At 38.0% G+C, this 12,345-nt stretch overlaps 2 protein-coding genes across 4 annotated transcripts in view; one reads left to right on the top strand and one right to left on the bottom strand.

Moving 5' to 3' along the window:
* Window positions 1-12,345, bottom strand: part of LOC144020545 (uncharacterized) — a 42,588-nt gene that overhangs the window by 29,808 nt on the left and 435 nt on the right. Inside the window, exons 2-3 of one of the 2 annotated variants that reach the window (XM_077524132.1) lie at window positions 12,227-12,307; window positions 2,270-2,390 (exon numbers count right to left, since the gene is read on the bottom strand). In XM_077524132.1, coding sequence (XP_077380258.1) covers window positions 2,270-2,339 — 70 coding nt within the window. In that variant the 5' untranslated portion in view covers window positions 2,340-2,390; window positions 12,227-12,307. Of the gene's footprint in view, window positions 1-2,269; window positions 2,524-12,226; window positions 12,308-12,345 lie in introns of those variants that run through there. The other variant, XM_077524131.1, reaches the window with a different exon arrangement.
* On the top strand, window positions 4,333-12,018 carry LOC144021286 (retinol dehydrogenase 8-like). 2 transcript variants are annotated; one of them, XR_013284095.1, is made up of 7 exons: window positions 4,333-4,488; window positions 7,211-7,372; window positions 7,600-7,779; window positions 8,782-8,875; window positions 9,516-9,699; window positions 10,508-10,824; window positions 11,510-12,018. XR_013284095.1 is itself a non-coding variant. In XM_077525440.1 (6 exons), the coding sequence occupies exons 1-6, from the start codon at window positions 4,374-4,376 to the stop codon at window positions 10,733-10,735; spliced, it is 963 nt and encodes a 320-aa protein (XP_077381566.1). In that variant the 5' UTR covers window positions 4,333-4,373; the 3' UTR covers window positions 10,736-12,018. The 2 variants fall into 2 exon arrangements, 1 of the variants encoding a protein (XP_077381566.1); XM_077525440.1 differs by having other exon boundaries at window positions 10,508-12,018.

Here is a 12,345-nt window from a genome sequence, read left to right as displayed (position 1 = left end):
TTCAAATGAAAAAGATTTACTGTAATGTAAAAAAGTAAGTGTGATATTGATTTGTGTTGGTCATTTTTCTGCCACTAGATGGCATAATTGCATTTGTAAGACATTGGTGACAGCTCAGTGCATTTTTCTTTTCATTCAGAGCAATCAAATGTTTAACATGAAATAACTTGTGAACTTCTGCACATTTTTTAAATTGTCAACTTGGTCCCAATCTCCACAAATATATGCATTATTTAAAAAAAATTTTTTTGACGTGGACGTATGTGTCTGCTGCATAGCGACTGGAATTCCCCCAGTCCAAGTAAGGGGCGGTGATTAATCGAGCCTCCCAAAAAAAAATTGGTGGCGTTAAAGGAACTTTAAATTAATTCAAAATTAATGCACTAATTTTGACACCCCTACGATAAAAACAATGTATCTACATTCGATTGATGATACCTAATCTGGTGACCTTTGATTTTTAAAAGTCCCTCGGGCTCATACTTTGCTTCTTCACAGCTGAAGAATTTACTAAGCGAAGCTAAAAATGAAAAACTTTTGGGGTCTACACAAGCCATGAAACACTAAAAGAAGGCCACCTGTGGCTTTAAATTGAATTCAAGTACTGTAACAGCAGTCGGCATAAGAAATGAGCGGCACTCACAAAAAGTTAGTTGAGTTTGAAGCTGCAGCGCGGGTTGAAATATGCAGCGAGGCGCAAAAAGAAAGAAAAGGTATGGAAGAACAAGTCCAAACACATAGACAGACGACATGTCGAATAAATGTGCAGCGACTGTACAGCACCCAAATATGATCAAAAGCAATAATACTGATAACTAGACTAAGTGCAATTTCTTGGGGAAATTGCGCGGGAATGCTGAGAGCTGAACTTGACCAACTGTGCCACCGAGCAGTATCAGACACCTGGTAATGGTGATAAGATATAACGTAGAAAGTGATACTTAAAAAAAATTCAATGTCTGCCCCATTGAAAATGAAGGGGAAAAGTTGATATTAAATGTGAAATTGTGCAAATACTGTAAGTAATTTGGAATCAGACGAAATATACCCCGGGAGGCGTGAATTTTTTAAGCTAGTTGAAATTTGAACAATGTAAATTGGAAGTATTATGTGGGAGTTGTTAGGCGGCAAAAAAAAGTGCGGAAAATAAAAATCAAAATAAGAAAATTGCACTTAGTATAGTTGTGGGAATGCTCAGCATTCCCAAAACTATACTAAGTGCAATTTCTGGAGAAATTGCGTGGGAATGCTGAAAGGTGAATGCTAAGATTTGGATGCATGCAGAATGAACAATTCTGAGCTCTCAAAAAAGAAAAAAAGAAAAAAAAAAGTTCAAACTTAAAAAAAAAAAAAACAACTTGTCTGTCCCATTGAAAAAGAATTGGATAAAAGTTGATATTAAACATTTAAAATTGTGCAAATACTGTAAGTAATGTGGAATCAGACGATATATACCTCGGGAGGCGTGAATTTGAACAATAACAATAACATATGAATGCTTCAGCATTCCCACAATAATAAGACAATTCAGCGAGTTTTACTCCACATGCATGAAAAAAAAATCACCACTAATGGTACACGTTTTGTAACTATAACTTTTAAAAACAAAAATGTCTATTGACTTTAACTCATTCAATCCCAAAAACGTGTAAACACGTTTTTAAATACTTTGTCCTTCATTCCCAAAGATGGATTTACACTTTTTTTTTTTTAATACAAGAGCATACAGAAGGCTTTAATGCAGCTTCCGACATGAAGAGGTGGCTTAAAGCAACTGTAGCTATTACAAAAAACGGCCAGCAGGTGGCAGCATTTTTTTTTTGTAGCAATCGAACACAATATTCTGTGGACCTTGCAAAATCAGCCAAAATTAAGTAAAACAGACGAGAGAAAAAGGAGTTGCTTCAGTTTTTTTTTTCAAAATTTTGATGCTAATATTTTCCCCTTTTAGTGAAAATTAATATTGGCTCAAAATATCGGTTATCAGTTTCCTAAACTACTAATAATTGGTATCGGCCCTGGAAAAAAACAACATATCTGTCGATCTCTAAATGAAATTGCACGAAAACTGAGACTAAATTAAAAAAAAATGGCGGATCAAATCAACACTACTTGCGACTCCAATTCTTGCACACAACTCAAGACCAAATAATTGAGCGAGCTCGGAAAACGGCAACACCGCTGTGACATTTTTCTGGGCCGATGTGCTGCCCTCACGTCAACAAAATTAAAAAATGATCCAATAAAAACGGCTTGATCGATCTCCTACCTGCTATTGAGCCGCGAAGCCCGACGGCGACGAAGACGAGGAGCAGCGTCCATCGATCCATCCTCCGCATCCTGCCTCCTCCTCCGACGTCTCCTCGGCCTCCTTTTTCCTGCTACTCCTCCTAACCAATCAATCAATCAATCAAACATGGAGGCTTTCATCAATTCAAAGCGATATATTTCCAAACGAGCCGTTTTTTTTTTCTTCCTGGATGGCAAAAAAAAAACAGCAACGGACGGCAAGGAGGGAAGAAAAATTCCCCCCTCAATTATTTGCAAGTTGACTCGTCCCCTCCCACCCTGGACGACTTTTTCCCTCACTTTCTCTCCCCTCCTCCCAAACTCCTCCCCCCTTATGAAATTCCATCTGCTTAATTACTCTTTTAATTGGCAATATGAAGTGACTGGAAAAGTAAAAGTTGACGGGAAATGACACAAGCGTGATTACAAATGAAAACGGTGCTTTGTTTAGGACACACAAACATATGCGCGCGCGCACGAGCGCACCCCAAAGCTTGCTAGGACAGGACAAAGCTGCTGCCCAACTCATAAAAATATGCTGCTGCAGATTCCTGCGAGTCGCTGTATGCCACGCCAACCGACATGCGCGCACACACGCGCGATGAAAGCGTCATGTAAAAAAAAAAAAAAAAAAAAAAAAAAGTTCTTAATTCAGTCAAAAGACGGCCCATAAAAGTCGGCCGTAAAAATCCATTTGCTCGCAGGAAGACGTTTTGTTTATGGGGGTGAAGAAGGCAGCGGCGATTAAAAAGAACATTGAGCAAACATCACATACGATACCCATCAACGTAAAACTGTTTTTGTTTTTTTAAAGCTTAAGTGGGGAATGAGGTTCTTCCATCCGTCCATTTTCTGTACCGATTGCTCCTCACAAGGGTCGCGGGGGGTGCTGGAGCCTATCCCAGCCGGCTTCGGGCAGTAGGCGGGGCTGAACTGGTTGTCAGCCAATCGCAGGAGGTTCGTCCAACGTCGTCAATAAAATTGACATGAATTGATGTGATGCGGATTTAAATGACTTTTTTCATTACTCAAAACATTTTACACTGTCCATACATAAATTGGAAAATGTGGAGTAATGAAAAAAGTCATTTTAATATATTTTTATTAACGTAGTTTTTATTTATTTTTTATTTAAATAAATAATTTATATATATATATTTTTTCCCTTCTATAATACTCCCAAATTTCTCCACCAATTAATTTAAAACGTTTCTCGTCACTCGCTAATGAGCATTATTTCTGCTAACAAGAGTAGCTAGGTTTACATTTACATTTAGACTTTAATGTTTAATGTTTAGTATTATGAATGTTTAGTTTTGTGCCGATTTTATTATATGTAATGATTTTATGTTTATTTCTTTGGGGGTTTTTTTGTTTTGTTTTTTAAAGCTTTTTGTACTCGATCTTTTTCTTTTTCTTTTTTTGGACTACCTGTTAAGCGTATTTTGAAAAGTGCTTTACAAAATAAATAAATGTATTACTATTATTATTATTATTATTATTAAATATAACGTGATTTAATAAGACCAAGACTTAGCAAAAATAAATAAATATATATTTAAATAAAAAATATATACATTTCTTCATAATCCTGTTTAAGAAAAATCGCAAAACTAACTAACTAACTAACAGTAATATCCAGAAAATAAGAAAAATGACTCGATGAAATGATAAAAATACCCTTGTTAACATGTTTTAGTATACTATTAATTTATTCACTGCCAGCCCAGTTAAAATGGAACTTTGACGTCTTTAACCGTCAATGGCAATGAATGTGTTAATAATGGTTACGTTGGGGAAAAAAAGATGCGGCTTGTTTCTGAAAACACCACTAAAACGACTTCTCAGATCCAAGGACAAATTATTTCTTTTTCCATTTTTTCTCCTACTTGTAAAATATTTGTTTCAATTTAAATGAGTTTCAAAATCCCCCCCAAAAAAGGGGGTAATTGTGTCATAAAGACTGTAATGTAAGTGACCCGCGGGACTAGCAGAGGTTAATCCGCGTCTTGCCCATGTGACTTTGATCCTCTTTGGGTGAGCGAGCGCTCATCCCGCCTCTCAGCCTTCAGTGGTGGACGGAGATGGCGAACGGCGGCGACGGCGGCCAGAAAGTGGTGCTGATCACCGGCTGCTCGTCGGGCATCGGCCTCAGGATGGCCGTCATGCTGGCCAAGGACCAACACAAGCGCTACCACGGTACGTGCGTTCACACTTGCTCAACCGCCTCAAACTGACAAAACACGGCCTTGTTATCTTACAGCCATCATCAAAAATTGATTTTACCCTTAACATTTTTTTTAGGTTTTTATTTCATATATATATATGTAATATATATTAATTTGATTAAATTTAATTAAAAGTAAAATAATAATTCTAATAATAAAATGCACTTTTTTTTACAATGGAACTTTAAGTTTAAAAGTAAATTCCCTTTTGAAAAATATGCTGTAAAGGTGATGTTTTTAAGTTATTAAATGTAAATTAATTTTTTTTTTTTTTTTGCAGATGTATTGAAAATTCAAACGCAATGCAGCATGTAAACATTATATATCCGAATTCAATTAAATATAAATAAAACAATGTTTCAAATAATAATGAGATATTTTCCACAATTTGTTATTTTGCAGCCATATTCACGAATAAACGCAAATAAAATGTACCTTAAAAAACATACATCATATACTTACTGTATATAATTTCATTTATTTTATTATTTATTTAACTTACATTTTTATTTTTTATTTTTAATCATTCCTATCATGACACCATGGAATCGTGTTTTTAGATTATTATTATTTTTTTGCAGATGTATTAAAAATTCTAATGTAATGCAGCATATAAAAATTATACATCCAAATTCAATTAAATACAAATAAAACTTTTCAAATAATAATAATGATATTTTCCGCAATTTATTGCAGTCATATTCACAAATAAATGCAATTAAAATTTACCTTAAAAAAAACATACACATAATATGCCGTCATACAAAAAGGTGACAAACTGGTCGTCTTGTGGAGCAAGGCACCAAAAATACTAAACGCAGTGATTCCATGTCAAATTTACAATATTATAATATTGCTGTGCTCACTAATATTAATAAGCCCATCTTTTTTCTCAGGACTATTAAGTAAGACTTGATGGGGACTAATCCCAAAAGTCAAACAACAACTTGCGTCATGACGACCTACGTAGTATGTAGGCCGCATGGTTACATAGGATACTTAATGCTGTAGCATTGTTTTCCATCCATCCAACCACACGCGGTCACTGCATCTTTTGTGTGTTGTGTGTGGTGTGAGCCAGTGAACTCAGTTTGACACGGCGTTTAATAGCTTCGTTTTCCTGCAACCGACGACGAGTAATCTCTGTTCTATTTCTAGCCTCAGCCTGATTTCCATTGCAAATCGTGGAAATGGAACTGATCACAAAACTTTTTTTTTTTTTTGCTGCAAATGATTTTATTGCAAGATGCGCGGTTAATTAAGCATGTGTTAACGAGAGTGTTTTTAGACCAGGCAGAAGAACATTGTGTTAGTAGCGATGGGGTCGCTGCCAAAGGGAGCAAGTTGTGTAGAATATTAAAAAAATAAAAAGTCTACATATCCTGTTTAAATACCATTTTTTTGTGGAATAAAAATGAGGCCACGATGATAAAAAAAAAGACAAGTAACTCATTTGCTCCCAAAAACGTATAAATATGTTCTATTTTTAATGTTCTGTGTCCCAAAGACGTACTTATATGTTTTTGTTTTTTTATGGTACAGCATACAGAAGGCTTTTATGCAGCCTCTAAATTGCACAGAACGGTTGAAAAAAAAAAAAGAGGTAGTTACACAAACGGCCAGCAGGTGGCAGCAGAGTATAAGAAATCGACCAGGACCATGTGGAAAAAAAGCTCAAATACTCATAATTCTAATGCTGATTGCTGCAAAAGGGAAACAGGTTGAAATATACTTTTTTTTCCAGATGAAAGAAGACCCTTTCATCTTTCTTTTGGTAGTTTCCATGTTTTTATAGCAATAGACCACAATATTCTGTGGGCCTTGCAAAATCAGCCCAAATCCAGTAAAACAGCCCGGAGTGAAGGGGATTGGTTCTGTGAAAATGGCTGCGAGTAAATGAGTTAACTATAAAAAAAATTTTTTTTATACTTTTGTTGCTAACTACATTTCGGGGTCATATGAATCACTACTGCCACCTGTGGCCAAGACATGAAACTGCACACACCCTTCTTCATATGACGTCACATCTGCAGACAAAGGGCAGGAAATATGAACCCAAATCCAGAAGTGGAATCTGTTGGCCAGATGCTTGCAGGACTACCCACGATGAACAACTAAGGTGTTAATATACTAATCAAAAGATTTTGCAGTCATAAATCGTCAAATAAAAAGGCTTTTGTGAATATATTTTTGGCTAAATCGTTTCAGAGAGCAGTTGAATATTCTTACTTCGACTTAAACACACAATGTGAGTACTTTTGGCACCTCTGAACCAACCAGATAGCATTGTTGCTAACTGTTCAACCAAGCGGCATGGTTTTGAAATTTGTATTTGTGTTGAAAACAGATACAAGGCTGCCATCTGCTGGACATAGCTAGTGAGTGTTTTGTTCAACCCATTGACCAGGCAGTGTTGCACTGCCCATTGATTTAAAAAAAACACACAAAAAAAACACACAAAACGTAATTGACGTCATTTACCGTTTATGGTGGCATACAGCGTGATTTTCCAAATCGTGATTAGACGTTTTTGGCGGTCAAAGAGTTTAATTTTGTTCCTCAGATTGTACGATTGTAAGAACCCCGACGAGAGTCACAAGCATGACATGATTAGTGTGAACGCTTTGAGGAATATCGCAAAATGTAGTTCAACTCCAAACTGTATTTCACTTTTTTGCTTCATCCAAACACAGTCATAGCGACGATGCGAGACCTGAAGCGCAAGGACAAGCTGGTGGAAGCTGCCGGCGACGCCTACGGCAAAACGCTCTCGCTGGCCGTGCTGGACGTGTGCAGCGACGAGTCGGTCAAACAGTGCATCAACGGCATCAAGGATCGCCACGTCGACGTCCTTAGTAAGTCATCTTGAGTGTGACGACTTGTTCATTGACTAAGTAAGTCAAGTCAAGTCAAGTCAAGTAGCGCTTTCAAACAGCCTTAACTGTCACAAGACGAAGATGATAAAGTGACTCAGCAGAGTCATTGGAGGAAAAGCGCCACATGGAAGAAGATTCCTTCGAATCAATTTACAAATTTGATGCTAATATTTTCTCTTTTGTGTCCCCTGTCCCCCCCCGACTAGTCAACAACGCGGGCATCGGCCTGGTGGGCCCCCTGGAGAGCATTCCCATGGAGGAGATGAAGAAGGTGTTTGAAACCAACTTCTTTGGCGTCATCCGAATGATCAAGGAGGTGATGCCTGACATGAAGAGACGCAAAGGGGGACACATCATCGTGGTCAGCAGTGTCATGGGACTCCAAGGTGGGCGCTGGGCGCCTCCTGGTGCTGCTTTCAATAACGCCGGGATTCAATTTGACACGAAAACTGAAAGTGATGAATTTCGAAATAAAGCAAAAATTGCTGTACAGCTGAAAGACACGTTAAGTATTGCTTCTTTTTAGAAGCAACTGACTATTCTGTTGATGAATGGCAACAGGTGGATTACACACTTAACTCATTTGCACCCAAAAACATATAAATACGTTCTATTTTAAATGTTCCTGTCCCAAAGACGTATTTATACGTTTTTTTTTAAATGTTTTGTTTTTTTATGCTAGAGCATACAGAAGGCTTTGATGCAGCCTCTCAACTGCAGAAATGGTAGTTATTACGCAAACGGCCAGCAGGTGGCAGCAAGGTATAAGAGATCAGCCAGGACAATGGCGGGATTGTTGGGAAAATTCTAAATAGATTTGTGAATAATGATGAAACTTAGCTATATTCTAATTGCTAATTGCTTCAAAATGGAAACAGATAGAAATATACTTTTTTTTCCCTGATGAAATAAAATACTTTAATCTTTGTTTTGGTAGGTTCCATGTTTTGATGCAGACTCCGAACTGAAGAGAGTGCTTGAGGCAATGGTAGTTATTACAAAAACGGCCAGCAGGTGGCAGCAGAGTATACGCGATCAACCAGAGCCATGTTGCAACAAGCTCTTTTTGTCAGTGTTTTCACCAGGAATGTGAATATTGATCAAAGTTAGCTATATTTTAATGCTAATTGCTAGAAAACAGAAATAGATAGAAATATACTTTTTCTTTCCTGATGAAAGAAAAAACTTTAATCTTTCTTTTGGTAGGTTCCATGTTTTGATAGCAATAGAACACAATTTTCTTTGGCCCATGCAAAATCAGTTAGAATCCAGTAAAACAGCTGGGAGTGAAGGGTGATGCTTCAGTCAAAAATTCATCATTTGTAAGTATATAATCAATTTCGAACCAATTCCAGTACTATATTGTTTGTGTTTGTTTTTCATGACAGGGGTGGTCTTCAACGACGTCTACGCAGCTTCGAAGTTTGCCATGGAGGGCTTCTGCGAGAGTCTGGCCGTGCAGCTGCTCAAGTTCAACGTCACGTAAGCATTATTTTATGTCTTTTTGGGTTCAGGGACAAATTACAGGGGAGACATTTTTCCGTTTTTTTGTTGTTTTGTTTTGGTTGTTTTTTTTAAATACAAGAGCATACTTTGATGTAGCTTCTGACCTGAATAGTTGGCTTAAAGCAACAGTAGCTATTACAAAAAACATCCAGCAGGTGGCAGCAGAGTATAAGAGATCAGTCAGGGCCATGTTGCAGCAAGCTCTTTTTGTGAGTGTTTTCACCAGGAATGTGAATATTGATGAAAGTTAGCTAGATTCTGATGCTAATGTCTGCAAAACAGAAAGAGATAGAAATGTACTTTTTTTTTTTCCTGACGAAAGAAGCGACTTTAATGTTTCTTTTGGTAGGTTCCATGTTTTTATAGCAATACAACGCAATATTCTGTGGGCCTTGCAAAATCAGTCAAAATCCAGGAAAACAGTCGGCGTGAAGGGTGATGCTTCAGTCAAAATGGCTGCAAGTGAACTAATAAAAGAATATACGGTAATTTATTGCAAATTATTTTGCAGACCCCAAAGCTATGGCTCGTGGCCCCCAGGACCTCAGTTTAAGAACCACCATTAAAACATAATACAGAGTTATGAACCCGTGATTGCTGGTGTTGATATTCCCAGGTTGTCAATGATCGAGCCCGGCCCAGTTCACACCGAGTTCGAGGCCAAGATGATTCAAGACGTGCGGCAGAAGGAGTACCCGGGAACCGACCCGGACACGGTGCACTACTTCAAGAACGTCTACCTGCCGTCTTCCGTGGACATCTTTGAGACGCTGGGACAAACGCCGGATGACATCGCCCGAGTAAGTCATGCCACACTTTCCTGTTCTTTCGCTTGTTGCAACGTGGCCCTGGTTGCTCTCTTATACTCTGCTGCCACCTGGTGGCCGTTTTTGTAATAACTGCCATTGCTTCAAACATTCTCTGCAGTAGAGAGGCTGCATTAAAGCCTCCTCTATGCTCTAGCATTAAAAAACAAAAAAACATATAAACACGTCTTTGGGACACTTAAAACTAGGGATGGCCGAGTACCGATACCAGGTATCGGTATCGGGCCGATACCAGCCTTTTTTCAAGTACTCGAGTATTTGTGACGCAGACGAGTACAAGCGAGCGACGGCAGAGGGGGAAGACGTGAAGTGAGTCCTCCTTGCCTGTAAGTGGCGCTAACTTGCAGCAGTTTTTCACCAAAACTTCACCGGCTTGAAAATACTTCAAAATTGCGAATCTTAAACTAAAAGAGCATTTTTGTGTTTTATTTTGAGCGTTAAGACTATTGAAGAGTGACTGTTCTGTTTGTTTTTTTTGTCGAAATTAAAGGAAATATATTTGTTTCAAAATATCTTTTAGTGATTTTTTTTTTATTTGTCAAAATGTACTACTGGTATCGGCAATTGGTATCGGTATCGGTGAGTACTGAGGGTCTGAGTATCGGTATGAAAAAAAAGTGGTATCGAACATCCCTACTTAAAACATTTAAAATAGAACGTATTTATACGTTTTTGGGAGCAAATGTGTTGTTGTTGTTTTTTTACCTGTACTTACATATGTACAGGAACTGAATCAGTTCATCTTAGTGTTTCGCCACCTCTGCCGTTTCCCCCCCCCCAGTGCACCAAGAAGGTGATCGAAGCAAGCAGCCCGCGATTCCGCAACCTGACCAACCCCTTGTACACGCCCATCGTGGCCCTCAAGTACGCCGACGAGACGGGAGGCCTGTCGGTCCGCGCCTTCTACCACATGCTCTTCAACCTGGGCTCGCTCATGCACGTCAGCATGACCGCCATCAAGTACCTCACCTGCGGCTGTCTGAGGAGTCGCACCGTGTCGCCAAACTGAGGAAGCCAGGACTTGATTTACATTGAATAAATACTCCATCAGTCATCACCATGTGGGGTGGAACGGTTGGTCTTGCAAAAGGGTTAGGGCAGGGGTGTCAAACATAAGGCCCGCGGGCCGGATCAGGCCCGCAAATGGGTTTAATCCGGCCCGCGAGATGATTTTGTAAATAAAAAAAACAAAAAAACTAAAATTGTAATGTTTAACTAATTAATCAGCCGACCACAATCAAAACATAGAGATTTGCAATTTCACAAGCAGTTCTCAGATGAGCAATGCAACTTGTACGGGGAATCGTCGTCCTGGATGTGATTATTTTACACGCAACTTAAACTATGGTTTGTTTAATTATTATTATTATTATTATTAGCATATTTTTGTTGTCATTATACACCAACATAAACATGTTAAATCTGACACAAATTCAATTACTGGTAACACAAATAGATATAACGTCCTTATAACATCATTTAACTGCGCCACGCAATGCATTCTGGGAACAATATATATGTAAAAAAAGGTCAATTTAACACATCCGGAATGTATACCGGCAAAGTGTTGCCTAGTTCCATTTGCATTCGTGTTACTTTTCGGAACAATACGATTACAGTTGAGCTCCGTAATTTACTGCTGGTCCACGAAAATCTGCGTTTAAATGACGGCAATTGTTTTTACGTTATATACGGTTATTTTTCCCAATGCGGCCCACTTGATAATATATTTTCCTCCATGCGGCCCCTGAGCTAACATGAGTTTGACACCCCTGGGTTAGGGTTAAGTGGGGGATTTAGGAAATATTCCAAACTGGAAACTTTCCATGGGAATTTACGGGAAAGGTATCAAATTCAAACATGATTATAAAACAATGAGAACAAAGACATAACAATTGAATTTACACAAAACTCTAGAACCGGACACTCTTTGAACCAAACTAAAAGGCTGTAAAAAGTCATTAAAAAAAATAATAAACTGCACATTTAGCGAATATTTCAACTTAACCATTGCAGTAGTGACACATCATAAAAAAATTTATTTCACCCAAAATGCCAGCAGCAAGGCATTTGTCATGCCATATTTTTTTTTCTGTACATACAAATTGTAATAAAACCAATCCCTTCAGTTTTTTCCCTATAATTTGTTGTCGTGTCACTTTAAAACAAAATAACGGTGACCAAATGTGAACTATTCAACTGAATGTCGCCCTCTTGTGGACTTGTCTTCTAACGCTATCAATTCAGGGGTTGTGCAAACGTGTATTTTCCCCCAGTAAACTTCAGATACTATGTTTGTGTCATTTTTGTTTTCTTTGCAATAACATATTAAAACTTTAACGCAGTGCACAAGAAATCTAAAAATCTAAAAATAAACATACTGAAAAACTAACTTCATCAAAGTACTGACCTATTGAAATCATTCATCAAATACATCCACTTTTAAATGCACAACTCATCATACGTAAAAAAAAAAAAAAAAAAAAAATGCACGTGTTACCTGTTTTCTGATGCTGGGTCGTTATTGGTTGTTACTAAGTGATGTCATCGTCAGTCCACAGCAAGTGATAAAATGGCCCCCCTGAGATGGATAAAAAACAGGAACACATTATTAATCAG

Source organism: Festucalex cinctus, chromosome 6 (assembly GCF_051991245.1).
Source record: "Festucalex cinctus isolate MCC-2025b chromosome 6, RoL_Fcin_1.0, whole genome shotgun sequence".
Taxonomy (NCBI): domain Eukaryota; kingdom Metazoa; phylum Chordata; class Actinopteri; order Syngnathiformes; family Syngnathidae; genus Festucalex; species Festucalex cinctus.
The sequence above is the reverse complement of the archived record's forward strand: the minus strand, read 5'-3'. Positions and strand labels throughout refer to the sequence as shown.

What these genes read in the sequence shown, in the direction of transcription:
- LOC144021286 (XM_077525440.1), top strand. Translation starts at nt 4,374, where the DNA reads ATGGCGAACGGCGGCGACGGCGGCCAGAAAGTGGTGCTGATCACCGGC. An exon ending in CCAACACAAGCGCTACCACG is followed by an intron (nt 4,489 to 7,210) that starts GTACGTGCGTTC and finishes ATCCAAACACAG; the next exon opens with TCATAGCGACGATGCGAGAC. An exon ending in TCGCCACGTCGACGTCCTTA is followed by an intron (nt 7,373 to 7,599) that starts GTAAGTCATCTT and finishes CCCCCCGACTAG; the next exon opens with TCAACAACGCGGGCATCGGC.